Genomic DNA, 26,434 nt, shown 5'->3' with positions numbered 1-26,434 from the left:
TACGATATTTTGCACAAACACTGGTAATCACGTTCATCTTATTTCAAGTAAGTATTGATAGGACTAAGTCTGAATTCCCTTGCCGGAATTGTTGTGGAAATTATTTAAAACGGGTAGCGAAAATAAATAGCCCATTAAAAACAAGTTTGTGATAATAACAACAATTTATTAAAATAACAATATTTAATTAACTATAATAATAAACATATTTCAAAAGCAGCATACGATTGTAAGTTTAAAATAACAGACTAATGATGACTGCGAAAATAAATCGTTGTCACAAAAACAAATTAAACGTGCTAGAAATTACACAATTACAGCACATCAAATGATATCGATAATGACGTTAGTATCATTAGTGTATCAGATGGCGTACAGAAATAAATGGCATTTAAAAATAAATCTTTGGCAAATGGGATCACATATCTCGATGTATCAACAGTAGGACTAACCCTGGTCACATCTCTAAAATAAACGTGTTTCTGTGCATCTGTTGCGGGGATAACGATTGCGCACGTGGAGCAGTTATTTGTTATTTATCTTGGACTTGAGATACTGTGAAATTGTTTAGATTCAACGGGTTTTAATAAGGGATCTATTTCGAGGACGGCTGGTGGGAAAGAGCTGACTCTTTAACGAGTGCAAGGTTATAACACATCCCGCTTAATGCCTGAAGTCAGGAGACATGGGCCCATTGTCTACTAACAATAAATAAATAAATTAAATAAATAAATAAATATGAATACATAACCTACATTCGAGACATTTCACTATATATATTTATACACGATACCTACAAAGTATAATGTCAGGGATCGTCACAGTTCAATAAGAAGCGTCAAGGTTTTATGTTTTTAGCAGTTTTGCCTTGCATTGTATTCTGTCGCGTATCTAGACGTTTAAAAACAACTGTCTCGCAACTTTCTATTTTTCTTGGCCTGTGAAATACAATGGAAAAGCCCTTGCTGGGCATTCTGAAAGTGACAAGTGGTCGGATGTATTTCTGTGTAAACTAAACAACGCTCTGACCTTTGTGGATCCACCTGCTCTCCGCGCTACACAGGTGTAGAAACACCCACCGCCTGTCCCATTGTCTTACACCCATGTCACAGTCTTGCTTTCGTATTAAATGTTATATTAAGACTCTAATGAAACTGAAATCAGCCTTACGGACTGCGAAATTGCGAAATTGTGAACAACTAATTGCTACTAGGCCAAAATATTGGTATATGTTTTACCAATAATTTGGCATAGTTTGGCTGAATATAAACAAACAAAATTAAGTCGAACATTACTACATTTAACTTGTTTATTTAAATTCAACACATAGGCCTATCAATAGTTTGCAACAATTTTGCAGACATATTTTTTCAGTACATATGAAAACATATGGTAATTTTTCAGTAAATGCTTTTGAACCACACTATTGCAACATGTATTATACTGTATATATTTCAGTACCATAATGAACTAATCAACTATAATAAATACTGCAGTACGTTTTTATACAGTAAACTGTAATGTATATAAAATAATTGTAAAATAAAATGGGGTATTGGGTAGTTTGTTTATATCACTATTGTTATATTGTCATATCAACTATATTACTACAATATATTAATTCTATAATTCACTACAGTTTAAAACACTAGTATTTAATATAAAAAGCTATGGTATTTTTTTATGTGAGAGCCTTTTCAAATTAGCGATCAGTAAATGTGGAGAAACATGCAAGCAAGCAAAAAATTTGCCCTGTTTTAAAAAGAAAATACAGTACACTAACCAATTGCATGCAGAACATTGCTAGGAAGCAATGATAAGCCCAGGTATCTCAGAGCACACGGCCTATAGTAAATGTGGATACAGTGGTTACTAAATATTTAAAGGGTGCAGAGACAAAGCAGTAAATGACAAAAATGGCAAACAGGGACATTAACATGTCATTGAGCGGAATGTGACTAATAGGCTCCTTACTGTAATGAAAGTGTCATTGCAAATCAGCACTTGTCCGTGGTTATTATTTATAAATATTTGATGTCCTTACCACAAAGAAGCTGTCATATCCAGCAGCTCTTAAAGTGAAAGAAATGCTTTGATTACACCACTGTTCAGATAAGGCTTATTATCGAAAAGGGAGCAACATCTACAATTCACTCACTGGCAACGATGCAGAAAATGCTCTCTGACCTTTACAAATCACATCTGGGACTCAATGAATGAATGTGAATGATGCTACTGAATCAGTTGATTTAAGTAAATGAACAGGCAATTTATAAACAGGCCAAAGGTATAATAAACTAACAAAAAAACTAGTTTTCCATTTTTTAAACTGTGTCTAATCTAACTTTATTTTCTTTTTTTTTCTTTAATGCCTGGAATATCAAAAGGATCTAATGTTTATGCATGCTCCCTCTTTATGCCGCTGTTCCCTCTTGCACATGAATTCCATTTTTTGTACAATGGCTTTATTTAATACTGAAAAAAGCAATATGTATTATAACTACAACATGTCGTGCAAATATAAAGAATTCAGTAATACTGGCATTGTACAGTGTAATTGTAATTACTTCACATTGACATGATTGCAGAGGTTGTGCAAACATTTCCATATTAGATGCTTTCTATGTTTTCTCAGCGCTGTGACTTATGTTGTTTTCTGTTCTTGGGAGACATGCCAGCGGCACCTCTTTTACCTCTCAGCAGGTGTCTAAATGTTTTAACCCTTGAATATTGTAAAACAAATCCTGCTAAAATACAATTTAACAACATACTAAATATATTTTGCAACTTAGACTCAATAAATAAATATTTTTGAAATCAAAAGTCAATTTTATTATTTATATTTCTAAATCTATTTCAGTGTACAAACATTAATAAAATAATATAATTATCCATTATTTATAATAAAATATTATTTAGAAGAATTGCATTTAGAGTAATATGCACAGCTATACAACAACAAGCCAAAAATATTTTTCTGCCAATCTTAGGCTGATATTTCATTAATCATTAGCCAATTGCAAATATTGTTAATGCTTTTTCCAAATATAAACTGTAATTTAGAAAATGTTTTTGTAATTTTCTTACTATTTCTTATTTTTTTGCCCATTTTTGTAACAATATGTTTTAAATACATTTGAAATATATTTCTTCCTGTAATTTCTGTGAACAGAGACAGATCATTTAGAAACAGGTGATAAAAATGTCCACTACATCCCTCAGAATAACTAGCAATAGTTTTCTGGCTGCAGTTCATTCAACGGCCACCGCTGCCGCTACTAAAAGTTTGTTTTAAGTTTTATATTAAATGCATTTATATAAAACAACAACAATTATCTATAAATGAAAAACAGCTTGTTATTGGAAAAATTTAAGAAGTTACCTCCAAAGTTGAATTTATATGGTGAATGATAGTGGGTTTTATACGGTGCTATATTTGAACGAATTAAACAGTTTTTAAATAATTCATAATTAACGTTAGTCAAAACGCAGTTCATTAGCGTATTTACCTTGTGATGGTCCATAAGTAAGCCCTTTATAGCATCCCATTCAGGATATAATCTGGCAAAACCTTTGCTTACTGAACTTCGGTGTTCGTTTGGACTCAGAATGACGTATTATAGCAACATTTTCATGTTTCGATTATACCATTGTTCAAAATTGCTACTCAAACACAGTGATGCATCTAATCACAAAACACTGAGCCTGAATCAATCAATTCAACCGCCGTGCTAACGTCTGATGTCATCACGAGGCGCCACTCCGCGGACGCAATGTTTCAGGAAGTGAATTTCAGCTGCTGCGGCTCTGCATGAAAGCATGAGAGATGTTACAGATTTATGAGTTTTAAATCAAAGGTCTTGAAGGCTACCAGACATGGAGAACTGGAGCCTTATTTCTCTTTGCGTCTTGCTGGGTTTAACGTCGAGATGGGCAGTGTCTTTTCACTCTTACTCAGGTTGGTTTTCAATAAGCCACCGGTTTCTACGTGATGAACAGTGATGACACGTCAGTCAGTGGCGGATGTTGTGAAAACTATTTATTGTTACCTGTAAAGAAACAGGATGAAGATGCAATATTATGTAGAATAAACATTATTCGTCGGAGTTTATACCCGTTTATTTACGAAAGATGTAATTAATAAATCAAACTATTATGTTAAATTATTAAAATATTGTGTAAAATATTAAATCAAACTAGTATATTCATGTTAACTAAATGTCATGTTCTGCAATAGGTGCAGGTAAGCCGCCAATGTTTGGGGATTACGAAGCGCAAAGACACTGGCAAGAATTGACTTACAATCTACCCGTTCATGAATGGTTAGTCTCTCATTTTATTGAGGTACAGTTGGTTTTATATTCGCACAGTCGTTCATTGACAACTTGTAAGACGGTCTATATAGTATCATACTAACGTTACATAGAAAATTCGGTCAGAAATAGCATCGACGACTTTAGAACAACATTAACGTTATTTAACTGACTCTGAACAATTTTATACTTTGGTCTTTGGCTGCTAATATGATATCCCTATTTAGAATTCTCAAATAATACTTTTCTCAAAATATAATATTAGGGACAGGTCCGAGTGTTCAAATATAAAACCAACTTCATTTCTCAATGATAAAATAAACAAACGCTGTTAAAGCTATTTTTGTTAACTTGCTCAAAAAAAAAAAAAAAATGATATCATTGTATTCTATTTATAAGACTGCCTGCATTTATGAATGTGGTGGCCTGACAGTCTTTTTTTCTTCTTTTTCCCAAAAAAAAAAAAGGTACTTCAACACTACAAATAATGACTTGAATTACTGGGGTCTTGATTACCCTCCTCTAACAGCCTATCACAGTTTGGCATGTGCATATATGTAAGTGTCATTTTCTCTAGTATACTCCAAATAAAGCAGTGGCCTGGTGATGGTGATTTAGGTTTTTCTCTGTGTGGTGTATATTTTTATAGAGCAAAGCTGTTCAATCCTGAATGGGTGGAGTTGCATGCATCCCGAGGCTATGAAAGCCACTCTCACAAGTTGTTCATGAGGGCAACGGGTAGGTATTGTCAAAAATTCATAATTTAAGTAAGTAATCTTAGTCAATAGTGTCTACATTTACTTAACTGAACTTGCTTTACACACTTTCATGTTTTAAATAACCTTTTAGTAAAGGCACAGGGGCAATAATGCTTCATTAACATTCGCGTAACCAATATATACATATAAAAATTAAAGACATTCTGACCCCTACTTCCCAAAATATACAGTGTTTTAAAAATGTGATCAGATTTTGCTGTATTTACATGTTTGTTAATGTAGTTGTTTAAACTGTTAATAGCTGCAAAGTTTAGGCTGTGTATAATATATAAAAATGTGTATGTAAAAAGTATTTCAAATATCATAAATATATTTATACATTTATTTAAATTAAGAAATTGAGTTTTTCTCATGACATCTTAAAGTGAACGCTATAACCATATTGTGCTTTACCGAGTTAAAAATCAATAAATGGTTGAATTTAATTTAGATAACATTATAGATTTCATTGTGAACACAGCATAATAACAATAATAATATTTTGTGTATATTAATCTTCATCATCTTCATTAGTGCTTTTTGCAGATGCTTTGATCTACATTCCAGCAGTTTTGCTCTACTGCTTCTATTTTTGTGATGGATCTCCTAAACAAAAGGTAACTACATAATTATGAATTGGTATTCATTATTAAATTATGATTTGATTTGGTAAAAAAATATACCATTTGTTCTCATAGGTTGCCACAGCTTTCTGCATCCTTATGTATCCAGGACTTATGCTGATAGACTATGGTCATTTTCAGTATCCTTTACCTGTGTGTTTTCATCGACATTTTTTGTATTTAATTTCATCTATTCGCAATCATGTCAAGAACAGCACTTGTCTAGTCTTTAACGTCATGTTCAGATATAACGGTGTGAGCCTGGGTCTGGCTCTGTGGGGGGTTTTAGGACTTGGTTTGGGCTGGGACCTGTTTGGTTCTGTGGCCTTTGTCTTGGCTCTCAATTACAAGCAAATGGAATTGTACCATGCGCTGCCTTTCTTTTGTTACCTCCTGGGAAAATGTGTCAAACACGGCTTAAATGGACAAGGGTGAGTTTCTTGGTTTTTTGAATGAACACTGGATTTTTTTATTGAATATTGATTTAAAGGAACAGTCCGCTCAAAAATTAACATGCTGTCATCAATTACAATCACATTGTGCCAAAATTATATAACTTCCTGTCTTCTGTTGAACAAAAAAGAAGATATTTTAATAATGAATGTTGGAAACCAGTAGCCATTGACTTCCATAGTATTTCCCCCTTCTATGGATTTCAGTGACTTCTGCTTGTCAACATTCTTTAAAATATCTTGTTTTGCACTCAACAGAAAAAGAAACACACAAAGGCTTGGACCCTCCTAAACTGTGAGTACATTTTGTTTTTGGGTGCATTCTTCCTTTAAATTATATATTAAAATAGAGTAAATGTAATTAACTCTGACCTCAAGACAATTCTATACAAGGTAATTAAGACAGACCTGGTGCAGAGACCTTGGAAGAGAAACATACATAGAACTGCAATATAGACCTGTCTTTTCTCATTCTGTTTCAACACACAAATATTTAGATAACTTCTTGGAAGAAAATATGAAAGGTAATTCCTGCCAATTGTAAATAAATCAAATAAACATTAGAAATTAAAATGAAAACCATATTAACAATTTCATTATAAAATGCTGTTTGCAAAATATCTGCCAAAATTGAAAATGAAATGAAATGTTTATCTAATCTTACTGCATTTTATTCACTTAAACATCACTTATTCTAATAAAGAGATAGTTGGCCCAAAAATTATAATGATGTTCTCATCTAAAATTAAATTGCATTATTAATTACTTATCTTCATGATCATCTTCAGAACACAAAATTTGCAAATAATTACCAATTATTGTATTAAACAGTAATTAATAACAATAATTTTCATTTTTGGGGTGAATTAACCCTTTAATTATGCATTTGCAGGCTAGTTGATAAGCTAACAGTGTCTTGTCTTGCATCATTAAGCAATGTTTTTTTATTAATATTATCAAAGGAATAATAAGTTTTTTTGATTATTTTTTTTTTTATTTAAATCTAAGAAATGTGAATTATTGAAAAGCCCCCTTAATGGAAAACTGCCCATTGTTATTCTGGAAAATGTATAAAAAAATATGTTTGTATACCTAATAATCAAGTTAAGGGTACAGTGCAGTTGATAGTGTCATTTGTCTATCTGCCTGATTTGTGTTAAATAATGACAATACAACAAACAGTTGATATCTATTGTTCTGCACTACAAAAGTATCTTTTATTATTCAAGTGCATTATTTTGTTGCATTTTACACCAGGCCTTGCACCTATTGTCAGTGCAAGCGCTCTGCTTTTTGCTGTCTTGCATTTGTTGATTTAGTAACAATGTACCAAGGACATTTGGAGGCAAATGCATTTGTGGATTAGTTTGCCTGGGAAGAGACATGTCCAGATGACTCTCTGGCCATGCCTGACCCTCCCTGCTATGCCTGAGTGTGCAACTGTATATCTACAGCTGAGAGGCGTTAGCGGCTTCTGTACTGTACAGCAGACTGACTAAACTCTTGCCTCTACTCATGAAGTCAGGAGACCTGATTTATGACCTACTTTTACATTGTCATTCACTCCTTTAGCAGATGCATTTATCCAAAGCAATTTACAAATAAGAATAAAAGAAGTGTTTCAAATCAGAGAGAACAGAGAAAAGCAACATGCCATAGTTAGTATAGCAGTAGTATATATTTTTTCTAATATTTATTTATTAATTTTTCCTTTGGCTTAGTCCCTTATTTATCAGGGGTCACGACAAAGGAATGAACCACCAACTATTCTGGCATATGTTTTATGCAGCGGATACCCTTACAGCCACAACCCAGCACTGGGAAACATCCAAACACTCTTGAATTCACACATGCACTACAGCCAATTTTGTTTACCCAATTCACTTAGAGTGCATGTCTTTGGACTGTGGGGGAAACCGGAGAGAAACTGACACAAGCATGAGGGGAACATGCAAACTCCACACCGAAATGCCATCTGGTCCAGCTGGGACTTGAATCAGTGACCTTCATGCTGTGAGGCGACAGTGCTAACCACTGAGCTTCTGTACTGCCTTTGTAATAATTTTCGGTTATTACTATCAGAGAGAGATAAAGATGGCAAAGAGTGGCAGAACATGTAGATACCCTAGTTAGTTCAGCAGTTTATTAATTTTTTATTTATTTGAGTCCATGTAATGGATTGTTTGTAGAAAATTGTCTGGTGTATATGGAGAAGAAGGAATGAGTCTCTCACTCAGGCCACTCAGGGTTGGGTAAATTCCAAATTGACCCTTCGCTAAGCCGCCCTCCCTCCAACCTGCCCTTCTTAGTTACTGTTGCTACGCATGTCAAGCTTTCGTGCCGGGCATGGCTTTTACAATGTGTATGCACCAGTGTCAGACATTGCCAGGTATATAACTAGTCATTTTTGGCGAACAGCTGAGATATCCGAGAAAGCCAGACAAAAAAGGACTGCAGTATGCATTACAGGGGTATATTCACCACATAATAGGCAACCGATTAGAGAATAAAACAATCAAAATTGAAGCTAGCTTAGCCTAGCCGCCTCATACACTGACCATTTAACAGCTTAGCTCATGCTCAGCAGGAAGAGAGTTGAAATTTAAAAATAATCTAATAATAACAAATGAAACTGTGATTTCTCTATTTTAGCCATAAAGTCTGATAGACTATTGTTATGCAATACAATATGCAGCGTTAATAACCCATGAGGAAACACTCATGGACAGTGCTTCTACATAATTCATTCATAGAAAGAATGACCGGAAGGGGAAACTGATGGAGTTGTGCTGAATAGTAGCATCATTGACCCATAACAATGTACAGTACGTCATCTATTACTATCAGTTTGTTTGTGTGCTCTTTATAAATGAATGAAAAACAGCTGCTGGTAAAGTATATTGATCGCAAGTGGTCAGTTTGTGATCATATCTCGGTTTTGTTCTGTTAATTTGTAATTCATAGCTTGAAACAGATGAAAATATGAAGTTCAGTAAAATTAGTAACAGATTCGCACATTTCTATTTTCTGGATCAATAACTCATGACCTATTCGCTATTTGTATGACTAAGTTACTATGGTGAAGGCTTAAACGGAGCAGTGCTCATTATATCGAGGGGGAAAAAAGACATATGTGAAAAAACCTGCTTTTTATTTTTGAAGAAAACACAGTTTAGATCTGTTTAGGGTAAGGGGTGTGTGAGTTATTGCTGTCGGTCTATCACTGAATGTCAGGAATATCAAAACAAAACCAACTTAAATTGGCTCCTTTAGCGCCTCTCACACAGCTTGATCCACACTGGTACTTCTCCCCTTGGGTTTTTGGTTTTGAAAAGGGAAAAAATTCCACTACCCCATCTAAACTTTAAGGATACCGAGTATCAGATTTGCACAATGCTTTGGTCTATTTCCCTCGCTCGAAAGCTTGACAGAGCCCCTGCGCATAGCTACGGTTGCTAAGCCACGATTGGTGGGTGTTGTTTCTTGGGTGTGGCTTAACGAAGTGTCAATTGAACCAAAACAACAAACCATTACAATTGGCTCAAGATTGGCAATCAAATTTTAGGATGTTGCAACCTGCAGAACCTGGGAAGTTAAAAAAATAAAATTTGTGAAGCATACTTAGAATTGCACAACATTTCCAAGAAATGGAGTGATTTAAATTAAGTCTCTGGTGCAAATTATCTGGCAGTGTTATTGCTAGACAATAAAAAAATTAGGAAACGGACACAGACAACCAAGTTTATTGTATTGGTTATCCAAAAATAATAATCATAAACATGTTTTTTAAAAACATTAAAATAAAACAGCTAATTTAATTCAACGTTATAGCACAAAAGACAAGGTCATGGCAGGATGAATTTTTTCAAATGTATTTTATGTGACTATTTTAATATTTAATGTATTTATTTTCATCAAAATTAAGTAAAATAAAATGTTTTTTGTGTGTGTGTGTGTGTGTACCCAGATTTTTTCATTTGGTCAAGATCTCACTGACTGTACTGGTGACCTTTGCCCTTTGTTGGATGCCCTTTTTGTCAGACCCCAAACAACCTTTGCAAGTTCTTCATCGCCTTTTTCCTGTTGGTCGGGGCCTGTTTGAGGTAATTCTTAGAAACTATTTGCTTCATCTTAAAACATCAGAGCACAAAATCAAAACAGCCTACAAACAGCATTTTAAAATGATTTGAGCCAAGCTTGCATAACAAATTAACTTGCAGATGATGAAAATTGAGAAATAAATGATTACTATTTGATCAGGCAGAGCAGTATTACACAATTGGGCACCAAGCTTTAAACTTTGCTTTAGCAAAACGTGTAAAAATATGTAAAATATGTAAATCAGACATATTTACTGCTTAAGAAGTAGGTTTTCAAGACATCATTACTACACGATGCTTGTTTGGCTCTGTGCTTCCCTGTTATAAATTTCAGGGTCAACTTGGAAATGCCCTTGAAATCCTTATCCACATGCATTACATTTTTTACTCCATGAATGCATAAATACACTATTGCCTGACTCACGTAGATATAAACAGTGTTCTGGATCAGTGATACTAATGCAAAAACAGATGACACAATCTTAATTCACAATCGATCTATATTTGTAGATTACCTCAATAAGACCCCTCATGTCTAGAGTGGGATTTATCCTTTAGATCTGATTAGTAAACAAAGGTCTCGCATTGAGTTTATTGGAAAACCGGAGCTGTGTTCAGTTCATTGTCTAAAGCCACGTCTAATCTCTTTTGTAAGTCAATATCAAAATACAGGGTGTAGATTTACTGCGGCTTGCTTTTGAAATGTACCCAAAAAAGCCTGTTGTCAGAGTAGCTGTGTTGTGAGAAGTAATTGAAAATTCTGCAGGGCTCAGGGCCCGGAATATATCATGCGTTTGCCTGACATGAGGCTAACATAATACACAAGGTGTGAGAAATTCTAACCTAGAGCCTTGAGCATTTGTGACGGAGGAAGCGCTAAAGCGAGTCTTGGCTCAAGCTATCATGTGTACATCAGAGGATGGTAAAGCTGGCCGGTATTTAGGGGATAGATAGATATAGCAGTGCTGTTTAGCTTGAAATGTAAAAATCTACAGTTCTGTGTTTATTTACTTTTGTCTTTTCATTCCAAATCTGTGGCTTTTTATGTGCGTGGTGGTGTGTGTGTTTGTGTGTAAAACTGCGGGTCTGAGATATTTGCCAAACATTCTTTTCAGCTACAGCGGAATGAACCGCCAACTTATCCAGCATGTTTTATGCAGCGGATGCCCTTTCAGCTGCAACCCATCACTGGAAAGCACCCATTCACTCTCACTCACACACACATACACTACGGACAATTTAGCTAACCCAATCACCTATACCACATGTCTTTGGACTTGTGGGGGAAACCGAAGTAACTGCAGGACACCCATGCAAACGAGGAGAACAATGCGACAATTCAAATGACCGCGAGGAAATGTCAAAACAAATTTTTTCTTTCTGGTTTTATTATTGAGACACGCTGTGTGCAAAATTGCTGCTACAGGTTGTTTACGTTTGCTGTGAGGAATAATTTCAGAATGCGGGATAGTGAAAGTGTCATGGGTGGGTGACGTCAAACTTCGGGAGCGTTTTCTTTCGTGTTTGCCGCATCTTCATTGTCGTTCAGTCTGACTTTATAACAGCTGAGATCTTACAGTGTGACATGGGAGCCATGTTTGTGCAGTCTGACATGCTACAATCATTCAGGATTATAAAAAAAATAAATAAATAAAATCACAGTGTGAGCCGGCCTTTACTTAACTATTAAGTATTTCCTAATATGAAAGTAGATAGTTAAAGGCTTGTATCATTCTTCAAAATATATTCTAGTTTTTTCAACAGATAAAATTAAACAAATAAAGGTTTGGAAGCACTTGAAGGAGAGAAAATAGTGACTAAATATTCATTTTTGGGTGAACTATCGCTTTAAATTACAGCACAATGATTTCTGACACATGCGCTGTTCTTATTAATGGATCATTGAATCAAATGATTTGTTCAAAAACAACAATTTTAGGAACAAAACACTGCAATGTTACTCTGAGATGCATACTTCTTTTGCCCTGGGGTAGTTTGAAGGTATTTTCATTGATAAAAATGAAGACCTGACTGTTTAAAATGTAACTCCCTCAAAAGGAACTTCTTGAACTGTTTTAGAAATTCATCTAATATTAGCTATTCAACAGTGCTTGTGTATCAGTGTAATCTGCTGATATTCAATAAAACAGCATTCTTGCTACCATGTGACATTATGTAAGCATCAGATAAATATAAAAATGATCCTATCGATGCATTTTTTTGTCTTTCATCATCACTTGATTTATATGGCCCTTGCATTCAAAGTGTTTTTGTTTGTTTTCAGTGACCTGTTACAACTCGGACGCAATTAAAATTACAATTCATATTATCATAAGACAATAAATATTGCACACCCCAACGTAGAACACAAAAGGACTCAAGTTCTTTCTGCTCATGAAGTGAAATTCAACACTAGACCTAACATGGACTTTCATTACACGGAGGGGGAAAAAAAGCACCGAAGACATTTTTGTGGTCTCGTCTTCAGCTGTAGTGTCCACTGGTCTCTCTCCACACAACTGTGAAAGACAGCAGCTGTGTTTTCTAGCACTGTACAGAGAGTTTCTCAGAAGCTGAGCTGCAACTTTCATAACATTTACTAATTCTGTTGTTGCACAACTGCTAAAGGCCAGCAGTCTTTGAGGAATCACATGTCGGTACCCCAGCAGAAAGGTCAATGGACGCTCGTAACGGATCGGTTTCCTAAAGAGTGCAGTTCAGTCTTCTGTGCACCCCAGTCGTCGCAACCTGGGTGGTTATAAATGTCCTGGGTGTGCATTAAGACAGTCATTTAACCCTCTGTCTATAAGTTTACAAATAAGTGCATAGCTTTTTTTGACATCACGGTTACTTGACAGGAAAACGAATTGGAGTGTAATACTTCACCCTTGCCCTTTGTACCAGTGCACCCCAAGAATGCCCACAGGAATTTTTATTGCACTTTCAGTTGGGAAATGATTACGCTGAGTAATGCCACTTATGTGCTTTCCCTTCAAAACTCAGCATACCATTTAAAGACGCTTACCGTATATGTCAGGGCTAATTTTGTCAATGTGATGATCAATTTGTGGACATTTTTCAAAAAGGGTATTGTTGGAGGTTTAGAAAAATGAAGAACAAAAATGTAGACATTGATATTGTTGGCAGATATTTTTACAAAGTAAACTTATAAAAGTATGGGTTAATATAAAAAATCTAAGAATTTTAGTTTACTGAAATATAAAAATTAAATGAATAATAATCATTTAAAAGTAATATTGCCTTTTTTATAAAAAAAATCTTTTTTTTTTTAATATTACAGAAACAACTCAATTAAGAAATTAATGAAAGCTATATATATATTTATTTGCTTTTTTATATAATACTACATGTACATCCAATGACCAAAACCTAAAAATAAAAACCAGATATATACAAATTAATGCTAAATTTAAATATGAAGATAATATCGAGTAGTTAATTTATATGAAAATTGTCAAATTATTGAACATTCATTATTTTCTTAAGACAATTTGGATAAACCTTTTTTTATTAATCTATTTCAAATGTTGACTATTGCATTTTAGGGAAACAAAATACAGTTTAAATTTCTATTTTTTGTTTGGTGGTCAAAATGGCATCAATGTGTGGACGTCAAATAGGCGTCAACGTTTTGACATAAAATCGATTAAAATTTTGACATGTTTTTGATGTCATTTTAACACCAGGTTATTTACAGTAGTCAACATATGAAGTGGATCAAAAATGTTCATATTTATATGTATAATATATCTATTATAGTTTGTATGGTAAGAGTATAAAAAATTTCATTTATATGTAACAATTACATCTGTGCAAATGTGTCCCCCACCCTCAATCATGGAGCAGCCCAGAAATCAAATCTGTAAAGATTTAATAAAAAACAAAAGAGTTCATTAATTATTTTCAGTTGTAAATTCGTTTTAAGAAAACAAATCATTTAAAATGTTTTACACGATGCTTTACATGTCATTATTATTTTGCATTGAGATAAATTGTAGAAAAGGAGATTGAGTTATTTAAGAAAAAAAATTGTACAAATGGTGCATTATAGAGCTTTAGGGCCCTCAAATAATTAAATCCGTCCCTGATTCTTAATTTAAGGAAAATTTTTACGATATTTATTGATCTATTTCAAATGTTGAATACTGTAATATTATGTAGATACTACCAAAATATCTGATTTTCTTATATCAACATCGGTTAATTTATAGTCTAAGACTAACAATCCCTTTTCTATTACAACTTCTTCCTATAATAAAAAAACAAGTACTGCATAATAGGCAATTGTAATACTACGATGCTTACTTATTGTACATCCCCTGATAGTACATATTGCTTATTTTATTTTGTAGCCTAATACAGCTTGTGATATAAAAAAAAAAAACATGTAAACATTTCTCATTTCTATATTGTAATTTTAGGAACATTGAGGTAATTATTATTATTCAAATTAACTTTTGTTCTATACTATATTTATGTAGCATATTTAATTGATAAATTGTAATTTCTTTAAATTGTTAAAATTGTTGTTGTCTTAATATTGCATATGTTTGTAATCTAAAGACCACCAACCAAATTAAACGTAATTATTTTACCCCAATACAAGTTATTAAAGCATAAAGTTAGTAAAGATGAAGTTTTGTTCAGCCTATAGCCCTTAACTGAAATCAAACCGACACCATGGAATTGACACCAACTGTTCATAACAGTGTAGCACTCAGTTTCTCATTGTGCGATTCTGTCCGGAGCGCATTAGTTTACTGACTTTGACAGCATGTGTTTGTTGACAGGATAAAGTGGCAAACACATGGTGCAGCTTGAATGTGCTGATAAAGATCAAGACCCTGCTGTCCAGAGAGACTCAGCTGTTCCTCAGGTAATCCTTCACCATCCATTTACCCGCCACCCTTTCTCTTTTTGCCTTTGTCTCTCTATGTCTCTCCTCCTCGAAATCTCTCTCAGCATATTCCCCTAACTAAGTTTGTGAAATGCATCTCATTATAATGGAGGGCACGAGGGGATTATGGGTAGTTAATGATATCTGAGAGATTGTGTGACACTGATATGTGGACTAATCTGCAGGTGCAAGGGCTTGGTCAAGATTATTTCTTTGACTTGTCACGTCATAATTTAGAACAATCTGTATTTCTCTTTTCGGTTTATTTATGCAGAATCCGTAATTAAGGGCTCTGTCATGTTGGAAATGTTTTACACATTTTTCTTTTAAATGTGTCCAATTGTAAAATATATTCATGCGTTTAGTAATGTTTTAGATTACAAAAATATATAGGATGTAATCTTAAATATTTTAATTTATGTTCTGGGATTGGAACAACATAAAGATGAGTAATTAATAACAGAATTTTCCTTTTTAGGAAAACTAACCCTTTAAGATATTTACGTTATTGCAAGTGGTGGTTCAAGCTATGCTTTGAGGTAATGTTATCATTAAAAATCTCCTAAAGTAAACTGAACCCTTTCTCTTAGGGTTGCACTGATATGGAAATCATGGTTTGTAACTTGTATTTGGAAGATGATAATCAATATATAGGCTAATAAATATATATTTTGATATTATTTGTATACTATTGGACAATGTTGTTTATTTGAAAACCTGCATAAATAAGGAAACTGCAAGAAAACATCTGGGTTTTTGCAATTCTGTTGCCTTTTTTTGTTTTGCTGTGGAAAAACTCTCCTATAGTGAACATCTAGTCTTTCCTCTAGTAAAAACTCTTCAAAGGTGTGTGTTTACACCATATGACAATCAAAACACTCATAAAGTGGTTCAACGGGCAGAAATAATCCATCAATTAGAGATTTACAGATTTTTGGGCCTATAATGCTAATATTTAAAAGCTAACACTTATAAGCCAATACTAAAATGGCGACCAATATATCATGCATCCATTCTTGCTCATATTATGATGTACTGACAAAATGATTTACAACTTAAGCGACGTGCCCAGTGCAAGTCATGATGGACCAGATTCCTGTCCCACTATGGTCATCCACCCCTGATAGGGTCCTTTTCTTCCAAGAGAGAGGTGATTGAGGAGTTCAAGTAATTCTGTCAGTGTGCTCAGCAGGCCATCTCTGAATCTCGTGCATTTCTTGAACGCTGGGATCTTTCTTGTTGACTGTGAGGATGTATAAAAAGATCAGGCAGCCGCCGCGGGATAGATTACAGCCTTTGGCAACAGGAACTCTTGATCGTATTTCTCCACTCTGTTTGTGTGCGTAGTAAATCTGTCATTATTGAATCAATGTATTTAATTATGGCTTTTTTTCCCTCAGTTTTGCTCTTACTGTGTTGTTTGTCCTGCCTTCGTCTCTAAAACTGCTGTCCAAACCGACTCTCTGGCAGTTCAAGCTGGCTTTGGTAGGTGGTGTCATGAATATGTATTTATCTTTGACAGTTCACCAACTTGTATTTTTGACCACTGACTCTGGCGATCTGCTTGTACTGTAGGTGAACTCCTCCCTGGCTTTTTTCCTCTTCTCCTTCCAAGTCCACGAGAAATCCATCCTTCTAGCAGCCTTGTAAGCAGTGGAATATGATTCATAGTATTTGATCTTGATGCTGTGAACAGTACTTTTGCTTCACTTACACGAATGTTAAGACCCAATGCATATTGCATATTGTTGCATACACGCCAATATTTTCAGACAAAAACAGGAAAACTTTTGTATGTTTTGCTAGTGCGTTTACACAACAGCATCATTTTTGGGACTGAAAATGCATAAATAAATAACAAATTGGGTTTCAAAGCGGATGTTTTTGAAAACCTTGCTGTTCTGTGTTCATGTAAACACCCAAAAATGAAAATCTTAGAAAACGATGATGTCATTTATTTCCATAACTCTTTAGTAGAGTGTAGATTAACATGCAATGGCAAACACACAACAATGGCGGTGTACGTATGTGGTAGTGTTGTTGCCCAAGTGTTCCCTAACGCTTCATCAGCAAACAGTATTTTTACTTCACATTACAACCAAAAGCAGCGACACATTTTACACACACAGCAAGTTATACATAGACACGAGTGGCAAACCACTGACGCCATGTCGTCAATTCCTTGCAGGTACAGTTCACTAACAAGTGACCATGCCAAATACTATCTGGGTATACGTAATACAGAGATTTTGGGCGTTTTCATTGATAACCATGGATCTTTTTTTTTTTTTTACTTTTTGAAAATGCAAGGCAAAAACGTTTTGTTTTTTTGGCTATATCATTGTGTAAAAACAGCCTACAGAATATACAATGCTCAGCATATATAATAGACCCCTCACAAATGTCTCTTTTAAATTCATAATTTTAATAGGAAGCTACAGTATACAGTATTATATTTGTGCATACATTAGATTAGTCAGTACTGAAGCCAAATCTGACCAAATCAGTACAAAACAAAATAACTTATGATAACGGTCCAAAAACTAGAACACCCAAACATATATGTGATAGAAAAACACTAAAAGTACACATTTTAGCAAGAGGAAGAATCAAGAGAAGCAAAAAAAAAAAAAAAAAAAAAATTTAGTTTTTTTTTAAATTTTATTTTGAAGGTTTTCATTTTTATTTTATTTGTTTTGCAATGTTTTGCCTGAATTTAATTGTATTATCTTTCAATTTCTAAATATGTTTGGTGACTAAAATATTATTTTAATAAATATATCTGTTTAATAAATCTGTTTTGTTTGAATGCACCAAAACATTGCCTATATTCACTGAAAAACAGATAAAAATATTCATTTTCAAAATGGGGTGTACTCAGTTATTTTAAGTACTGTAACTACATTATGTGGTGAATTGTGCCATTTAATAACATCATTTATTTCTTTGGTTCCAATTTTTTCAGTTTATAACAAACTTTCTTTAACCTATCACTAAGTTGGTGAAATTATTCTTATTTTATTATTATTTAGTATAACTATAATAACTATATAAGTTTGTAATGTACTTTTACTTAATATAAGTTTTTTTACTTAATATAAACATGTCTGTAAATAAATCAGCCAAAAATAGCTTTCACAATTGTTTTCATATCTCAAGTGATAAATGTACTACATCCCAAAATGAATAATCACTTAAAACTAAAATAAAATTGAATAAAATGTATATAGACATGTAAGAAAAAGAATAAATTTAGCTACAAATTAACTAAAATCTCGACTGATGCTCAAATTAAAACAGAAATCTAAAAATAAATTCAAATTATTAATAATAAAAAACTGTAGTACCTATAGTTACTCAGTGAAATTAAAACCCAATACTGAGACATTAATTAATTATGTTAATGCATTTTAGCTTAGTAGTCACAAAAATAACCTACCATAAAGCAAAAGTAAGCAATTGCTTACAGTAATTCCGACCAGCATTTTTGCATGTTTTTTTTATCATTATTTTCCTGAATCTATAACATGATGATGCAACGATTCAACATCTAGCAATGTATCTGAATTGTCATTGTATCCTGCATGTGTAGCCAATCAGTAAGGAATGTTTCTGAATTACGACTCTCTATTGGGTGTTAGAAGTTTGCTGACCGAGGAAGTAACAGTGACACTGATACCCAATCCTTGCCCTCTCGACTGCATAATTATAGCTTTGGCATCATAGAAACATATCTGCAATGTAGTAAATATAGTCTTAAAAGTCAAATATGTGTTTTACAGGCCAGTTTGCCTTGTCATCAACGAAATGCCTCTCATCGCTGTTTGGTTTCTGCTAACATCAACTTTCAGGTAAGAAACTAAGGAGTATGTGTTGCTAAGTTTAAAATCACAGTACTATAAATAAGTGAATCCCCATGGATAAGAACGAAACAAAGTCAGCAGATGACTAAAGAGCGAGAAGAAGAGAAGTAGCCGATGGGGGAGTCCCAGCTGTCCGTGCTAATTGTTGTGTGCATGGTTTAGTGTAAGGATATCACTGGATTACATGAAATAGTCCACATACCATTAAACTAAGACCTCTTTGTGTAAACACAACCCGGCATTCTCGGCAGGCTTGCACAAAACAGTTTTAATGAACCATATTTATGTTTTTAGCTGAAGACATGATGTTCTTTGTTATGGTAGATAACTGGATTATATTCTGTGATTGAGTAATTGTCGCACTGTTAGGGGGGAAACATCCACAAGAGTGTACAGAGACAATGCATTGGCTTAGTTGTCTGTGGGCCAAATATACAATGTTAATTTGCAGACTTTCTGTGAATTATAGGGAAATGCGGTGGCATCAAAATTCACAGCTTGTATTGTTGTTTCTGCGTCATGACCTGTTCTGCTAACACAAAGATTGTTTTATTTCGTCAACACGGCCTCAATGGAAGTATTATTTGCGACGGGGATGGTGGACATGTTGTTGTTTTTTAGAAAAATGGCTATGGAAACTGTTGAACTAGTTAGCTGAAAGTTTACTTGCATGTCTGATAAGTTTATTTGGGGGAAATGGTAACCTTTTCAGTGATGAAGAAAACTTGCATTCTGAAAATCATGATTATAATAAAACAGTTTTATAGTGGTGTATTCTTATTATCTGGTAAAATTGTTTTCATGTGGTTTCTGTCATATTTTGATTCTTCTTAATTTAATCTATAAAATTATCTGTTTTGGGCGTAAGTAAAGCAAGGGATTACTTTTAATTTTAGGTCATTTAAAATTGACCTAAAAATACTTCTGATGTTATTTTAACAGTTCTATATAAATCAATTCAGAGGAGAAGAGTATTATATTTTGCTGAAAAACTATTTTCCAACATTTATAGAAGAACATTCGACAACTGTATGCTCAAGAAAACAATTTACTGAGAATTTGGTTATAATAATATAATGTTTACATTCAAAAAAGCAAATTAAATGTACAAACATATTTTTGTTATTTAAATTTTAGCATAATATTTTTTTCTGTTTTGATACATATATTGTTTCAAATTTAAGTGCTAATGGTTTTAAAACAAAACTAAAAGGCTCTGTTTTTCAAATATAAGGAATTAAGACTTTAGTTTCTATTGTCTATGTGTTGAGATTTATGTGGGTTTTTTTTTTGTTATTAGAAACCACTTGAGATTTTACTTTAACTCGAATGATAAGTTCAATGTACTTTTTACTCACTATAAACATGTCTGTAAATAAATAGCCAAAAATAGCTCCCACACGATTTTTCACTTCTCAAGTTCAAATATTTAACTTAAACCTTAAAACTAAAATAAAATTAAGTAAATACTATACACGCGTATAAAAATGAATAAAATGGCAACCAAATAGCTAAAATCTTGAATGAAGCTAAAATTAAAACAGAAAATATAAAAATAAAAATGAATTAAAATTATTAATAATAAAAACAGTAGTACTTATTGTTACTCAGTGAAACTAAAAACCAATGGCGAGCCATGAATGGAGAAATAATACATGCATTTTAGTTTAGCAGTCATAAAAATAACCTACCATAAAGCAAATGCAAGCAAAATGATTATGTGGATTTGAAGTATAAAGTAAATTAAGTTATTTTTAAGACAACATATTTAGAAAAACATAATTTAAATACAATTTTAGTGATGTAATTATTCATTCATTCATTTTTGTTTTTGGCTTAGTCCCTTTATTAATCAGCGGGTCGCCACAGCGGAATGAACCGCCAACTTATTCAGCGTATGTTTTACACAGATGCCATTCCAGCCACAACCCAACACTGGGAAACACCCATACACTCTTGCATTCACACTCATACACTACGGCCAATTTAGCTCATTTAATTCACCTATACCACATGTCTTTTGACTGGGGTAAAGCACCCGGAGAAAACCCACACTAACAAACTCCACACAAAAATGCCAACTGACCCAGCTGGGGCTCAAACTAGCAACCTTCTTGCTGTGAGGTGATCATCTTAGCCATTGCACCACCGTGACGCCTAATTAGTAATTAATTGCTTTTTAAAACTACTACTGAACTACTTGTCAAACTTTTTTTTACTTGCCTAAATCAGCTTTTTATTATTATGGTAGAATGATTTTCACATGGTTTTTATTAAATGTTGAAACTTTTCAATTAATATATAAAATAATTAATGTTGTAGTTCACGAAAGACTGTATTGTATTGACTGAAATTACCCCCCCCCCCCCCCCACCAAATCTTTTTGTCTAAAATGAATAAAAATAGATTTATTAGCACAATGAATGAATCATGGGTGACAGCAAATTATGGCTGCCATTTTAAAATTATGGCACAGGCGGACAACTGTGCACTTTATCTTAATCACCCATTTATTTACACACAATTAGTTAGTCATGGCTAGGGCCAGACGGAATCTGCGGACGTGTTTTGGTATTTCTGCGGAGAATTTTGGTAAAAATCTGCGGATTTCTGCGGAACTATTTTGGGAGTATCCAGCGGAGTATCATAACTAAAACCTTAATATATGAAATAAAATGTAATAAATTACTGAATAAAAACTGAATAAATTCAGATTTACACATTTACTCAAGTAAATAAACATAATTAATAATGGGCTAAAAATCTGCAGAAATCTGTGGAATTCTGCAAAAATTCCGTGTGGGCCTAGTCATGGCATCCAGCTCCACACCAATAGCTGTCAGTATATGTACAATACAACTGCTATTTCATCCATCTTAGAGATCAGAAAAAACTCAAAGAAAAAGTATCAGTTTAAAATGAATTTTAGTCAGAATGACAAAATATTGAGTAAATTGAAAGCAAATCGTAATACCGAGCAGGTGTCCTCCTGTAGGCTGTCATTTTAAAATGCAGTACATAGTGAATGACATTCACTTCTGTGATGTGAGTCTGTTGTAGAATGACACACAATTATTGTAAAGGAAATCAAGTCTGAATTGTCACAATTGGAACAAGATGGCCATTATTTGTTTCTTTCATTAGTAAAGCAGCCGACTTATCCATTTCCAAATTTAGACCAATGTTGGGAACCATTTTACACACTTTAGTCCTTTTCCAAGAGACAAGCCCTTCATGATTAAACAAGGCCAACTAATCAATAATTGTACAAATGTTGGATTCTGTTTGTTCGTAACACTTATTTTGTTTTCCGCAGCATGCTGCCCCTGCTGCTAAAGGATGGTTTGCTGTTGCCGTACGTGGTGACCTCACTGGCGTTCCTCTTTCTGAGTCTGTATCTGCTCTCGGCTTTAGAGAGAAGTACGGATGAAGAGCTCAGGCTCGCCCCCTATCGCAAACAAACACAACACTTCCTGCCAAAGCTCAACCTCAGCCGGATCGTTAAATGGAAAGTAAGTTAACACTGACGTCACGGCCCGTTACCACTGACGTTAATGAAATCGATGCTTATGAAGAAGTCAGTTAAGTGCACCAGCCCACCTGAACGGCCCATAACATTCACATTAGCTTGACCCCCAACGCTTTTGAAGACTTAGCGTTTCAACAGCTCCTTGCATGAATGTTCGAGACCAGGATGCTTGCTATTTGTGTAGCGTGAGTCATTAACACAGGTTTGCCTAGATATATTTATTTACACAAGAGGCATAAATAAGGGGGCCCTACGATGGTGGTCGAGTTTCATTGGGGGCTCGTGTTGCTCACACCAGCACTTCCACTGATCCTTCACTCCATCTGTCGTAAATAGACATGTTAATGTTTATACCTCGACTCACTGTCCCGAAAAAGGCTGGAAAATAAACATCAAGTTACAAGGATCTGTGTCGTGCTGTTGCAGCGACTGATTGGGACTAACATCATGATGCTTCTTGACAAGTGTTGTTCACTTTGTGTTAGGCTAATAACTGTCAAATGTTGTTGTCGCGGTTAATTGCTGAAGCTTTTATCATGGTATATGATATTATCATGATATTGACCTAAGCTGCAAAAAAGTTACGGTAACACAATTCATGCTAATAACTACTGGCTTATTACCTGGCTATAATTAAGATATTAACTGTTCATTAGTAGATTTTAAAGTATAATGTTATTCCTCATCCCTAATCCTAAACTCAACTTCTACCCTACTAAATATTAACAAAAATGTATTTAATAGTTTATTAAGCTGGTAAGGTTTGTTAATAGTTTGATAATACAGTGAATTGTGACCTAAACTAAATTATTACCAATTATTTGTTATTTTAACAGGAGTAATAACTAAAGAATACTTGGTGTATTGCTTTATTGTGTATACATTTTCAGAGTAAACAAATATTTCAAGCAAACTTAAATAAGTAACATTTTACAATAAAATTTTTAGTAAACGTTGGTTAATGGATTAAAACCAAGAGTGAGAAATAGCCAGATTTATTAGTTAAAATTAACAACAGAATTTTATTAGTTGTTGTATTACATGGCTCTCTTAAATACTCGATTCTTATTGGTCAGTCATGACTTTCCAAGGTATGTAATTTCACGAGAACACAACAGCTGAATAACACGGGCTCATCCGGTAAATTTAAATCTTATTTGCCATCAGTAAACAGGCCTGCGTTCCCATCCAAATTCTTGCATCTATATTCATATGTATCTGCCTGTCTATCAAGCCATGTTTTAGACAGTTTGGCACCGTCTTGTAAATAAATAATATATAGGTTAGTCTATTCTTCATTTAGCCATTTTCATTTTCGTCACACTGCAAAAAATGCTTTTCTTACTTACATTTTGTCTTGTTTCTAGTCCAAATATGTTAAAATTCCTAAATCAAGAAGCATTTTCTGGACCAGCAAAAAATATTTTCTTGTTTTAAGATATAATATGCCAAAATTACTGAGTTTTTCCTTAAAACAAGCAAATCCTATGCTATATCTTATACTATATATTTTACTCCGGCTTAGTGCCTTAATTCATTAGGGGTCTCCACAGCTGAATAAACCGTCAACTTATCCAGCTATGTTTTACACAAAGGATGCCCTTTCAGCTGCAACCCAGTACTGGGAAACATCCATACACACACATTCACTACAGACAATTTAGCGCATGTTTTTGGACTTGTGGGGGAAACTGGAGCACCCGGAGGAAACGCACACGAACAGAGGGAGCACATGCAAACTCCACACAGAAATGCCAACTGACCCAGCAGAGACTCAAACCAGTGACTTTCCTGCTTTGATGCGACCACTGAGCCACCGAGTTGCCCGTATCTTATTATACTATATCTTAAAACAAGACAATAATTTTGCTTGTTTAAAAAAATGGTTCCTGATTTAAATTTTTTTTTTAGATATTTAGGCTAGAAACGAGACAAAAAAATGTAAGTAAGAGAAGCATCTTTTGCAGTGCAGCTTTGTGTTTAATTTAATTAATTAAACATTTTTCTGAGCCATATTAGTTTGTCTAATTTTTATGTTTTGTGGCAAGTAGCCGTGTAATAAGTGGCATAAAGTACATCCAGGAAGGTTGTTTTCACAGAATAAATCCCTCCAGTCTTATACAACAACAATGCCAATAAGCCTGTTGGGCTTTATTCTGCGATAACAACCTCATGGATGTACTTTGTCCCTAACCTAACCCCATGAAATCAAATATAATATGTCTTGAAATCAGATTACGACTACAATTTTAACATGTTCTTAGACTTTAACTAAGAAACTAACATTACTTAAGATTATGAAAAGCTTTTGTAGTTTTCATTGTAAGTTAAATTTATTTCTTAAATTAATTTGTTAATTTGGTTAAATTAACTAATGTTTCCTATTGGAGCCTTATTGCACAGTGTTAAAATAGTAAAAATAGTCACAGAATTTCAATCAATCAATATTTCAGTATTTAGCAGGCCAGATTAACATGAATGTTTGAACTATTACGATAGCCAATTAAGTCTCAAAGTATTTTTGGTATTTTATGAAAATCACAGAAAATACAATGTAGATTTTCTTAAACAGCACTTTAAAAGTGTAAAATGTATTCATGGTATTATAAGTGCATATGTTATCAATATTACACAAGTTCTTCATCACTATATATTTAATATTGGCTTATGTTTACTTTGTGTTTTTACAGTTCTGGTTGTCACTGGTGGCCATGGCTGCTTTGAGCATTACGAGTGTTTGGTTGGAGCCTCCGGCCAAGTTGCCAGATCTGTTTCCAGTGCTGATCTCTATCTTCTCCTTCCTACACTTTCTGGGCTTTGTAATTTATTTCAACCTAGTCCAGCTGATGGAGCCACAGAGAAGAAAGAATCAGAAGAAAACTAACTGAAACGTGCCCTTGACATGTTGAAACTGTGGCCAAAATGATGGGGAAGGAAGAGGAGGACAATCGCTTTGGTTTGAATAGAACAGGGGGAAGAGTTTGGGAAATTTCAGTTTCCCGCTAATGAGGTTTAGGGAACTTGTTTGAATTGGGAAGAGTGAGTCCAGTGAAGGGGGATACAATTCTGCCAGGAAGTCTCTCACTTACATGCCTTTAGTGACCAAATGAGTTAGTGGGGTATTGGCTTTATGTAAATGACCAAGCTGTCAGGCCATTATTTTCAGGAACAATTTTGATACGTCATTAAATGGTTTTGTATCAAATTAAAATGTCTTCCAGATTTTTTTGTAATTGCCCAACAATGAACATTCTTTTAAAGCTGAACGCATCTTTTTCATGCAAAAGCAATGCTCTAAATGCCATTTCTGTTTTAAATTAGACAGAAATGTCATCAGTACAGAATAAAACTAAACATGTTTTACTCAAAACACCCATCTATTTATTCAGTATACAAATATTATAGTCGCCAAATTGCTATTTAATATACAATACTGGTCAAAAGTTGTTTTTAAATAAAAGTTTTATTTAATAATTTCAATAAAATTATTTTGTTCATCAAGGCAGCATTTATTAAATGTTAAACTAAAAGTTAAATTGTTAACTATTTATTAAATATTTATTTATTACTTATTGTATGTAGTTTAAAAAAAATATTTCTCCATTATTGCCTTTACCATTCATAATAATAATAATAGTTAATATTAGAGTGATTTTTGAAGGATCATGTGACTGAAGACTGGAGTAACAAAGCTAAAAAATAATTATTAAAATCACTGGAATAAATTATTAAATTAAATTATAAACTACTTTTGAACAGTTATTTTATTGTGTAAAAAAATGTCACAATTTGTAGTGTATTTTTGATGAAATAAATACTGCCTTGGTGAACAGGATAAGCTTCTTTTAAAACATTTTAAAAATATCCTGATCCCAAAC

At 33.7% G+C, this 26,434-nt stretch overlaps 2 protein-coding genes across 4 annotated transcripts in view; one reads left to right on the top strand and one right to left on the bottom strand.

Moving 5' to 3' along the window:
- The window catches only part of itgb3bp (integrin subunit beta 3 binding protein), a 53,347-nt gene that overhangs the window by 8,797 nt on the left and 18,116 nt on the right, over positions 1-26,434 (bottom strand). The window lies entirely within an intron of this gene.
- On the top strand, positions 3,771-25,767 carry alg6 (ALG6 alpha-1,3-glucosyltransferase). Of its 3 annotated transcripts, none has more exons than XM_087255419.1 (14): positions 3,771-4,133; positions 4,238-4,322; positions 4,781-4,870; positions 4,963-5,051; positions 5,606-5,688; positions 5,770-5,834; positions 5,940-6,125; positions 10,114-10,249; positions 15,058-15,143; positions 16,565-16,649; positions 16,740-16,810; positions 18,947-19,015; positions 22,344-22,539; positions 25,247-25,767. In XM_087255419.1, the coding sequence occupies exons 1-14, from the start codon at positions 3,992-3,994 to the stop codon at positions 25,442-25,444; spliced, it is 1,581 nt and encodes a 526-aa protein (XP_087111545.1). In that variant the 5' UTR covers positions 3,771-3,991; the 3' UTR covers positions 25,445-25,767.

The sequence above is a fragment of the Danio rerio genome, chromosome 6 (assembly GCF_052040795.2).
Source record: "Danio rerio strain M-AB ecotype USA chromosome 6, GRCz13ab, whole genome shotgun sequence".
Lineage (NCBI taxonomy): Eukaryota > Metazoa > Chordata > Actinopteri > Cypriniformes > Danionidae > Danio > Danio rerio.
This window is presented reverse-complemented; position numbering and strand designations above follow the sequence as displayed.

Excerpts from the sequence above, each read along its gene's own strand:
- alg6 (XM_087255419.1), top strand. The coding sequence starts at position 3,992 with ATGAACAGTGATGACACGTCAGTCAGTGGCGGATGTTGTGAAAACTAT. Across the intron at positions 5,052-5,605 it reads GTTGTTCATGAGGGCAACGG|TGCTTTTTGCAGATGCTTTG; the intron begins GTAGGTATTGTC and ends CATCTTCATTAG. Across the intron at positions 5,835-5,939 it reads ATAGACTATGGTCATTTTCA|ATATAACGGTGTGAGCCTGG; the intron begins GTATCCTTTACC and ends CGTCATGTTCAG.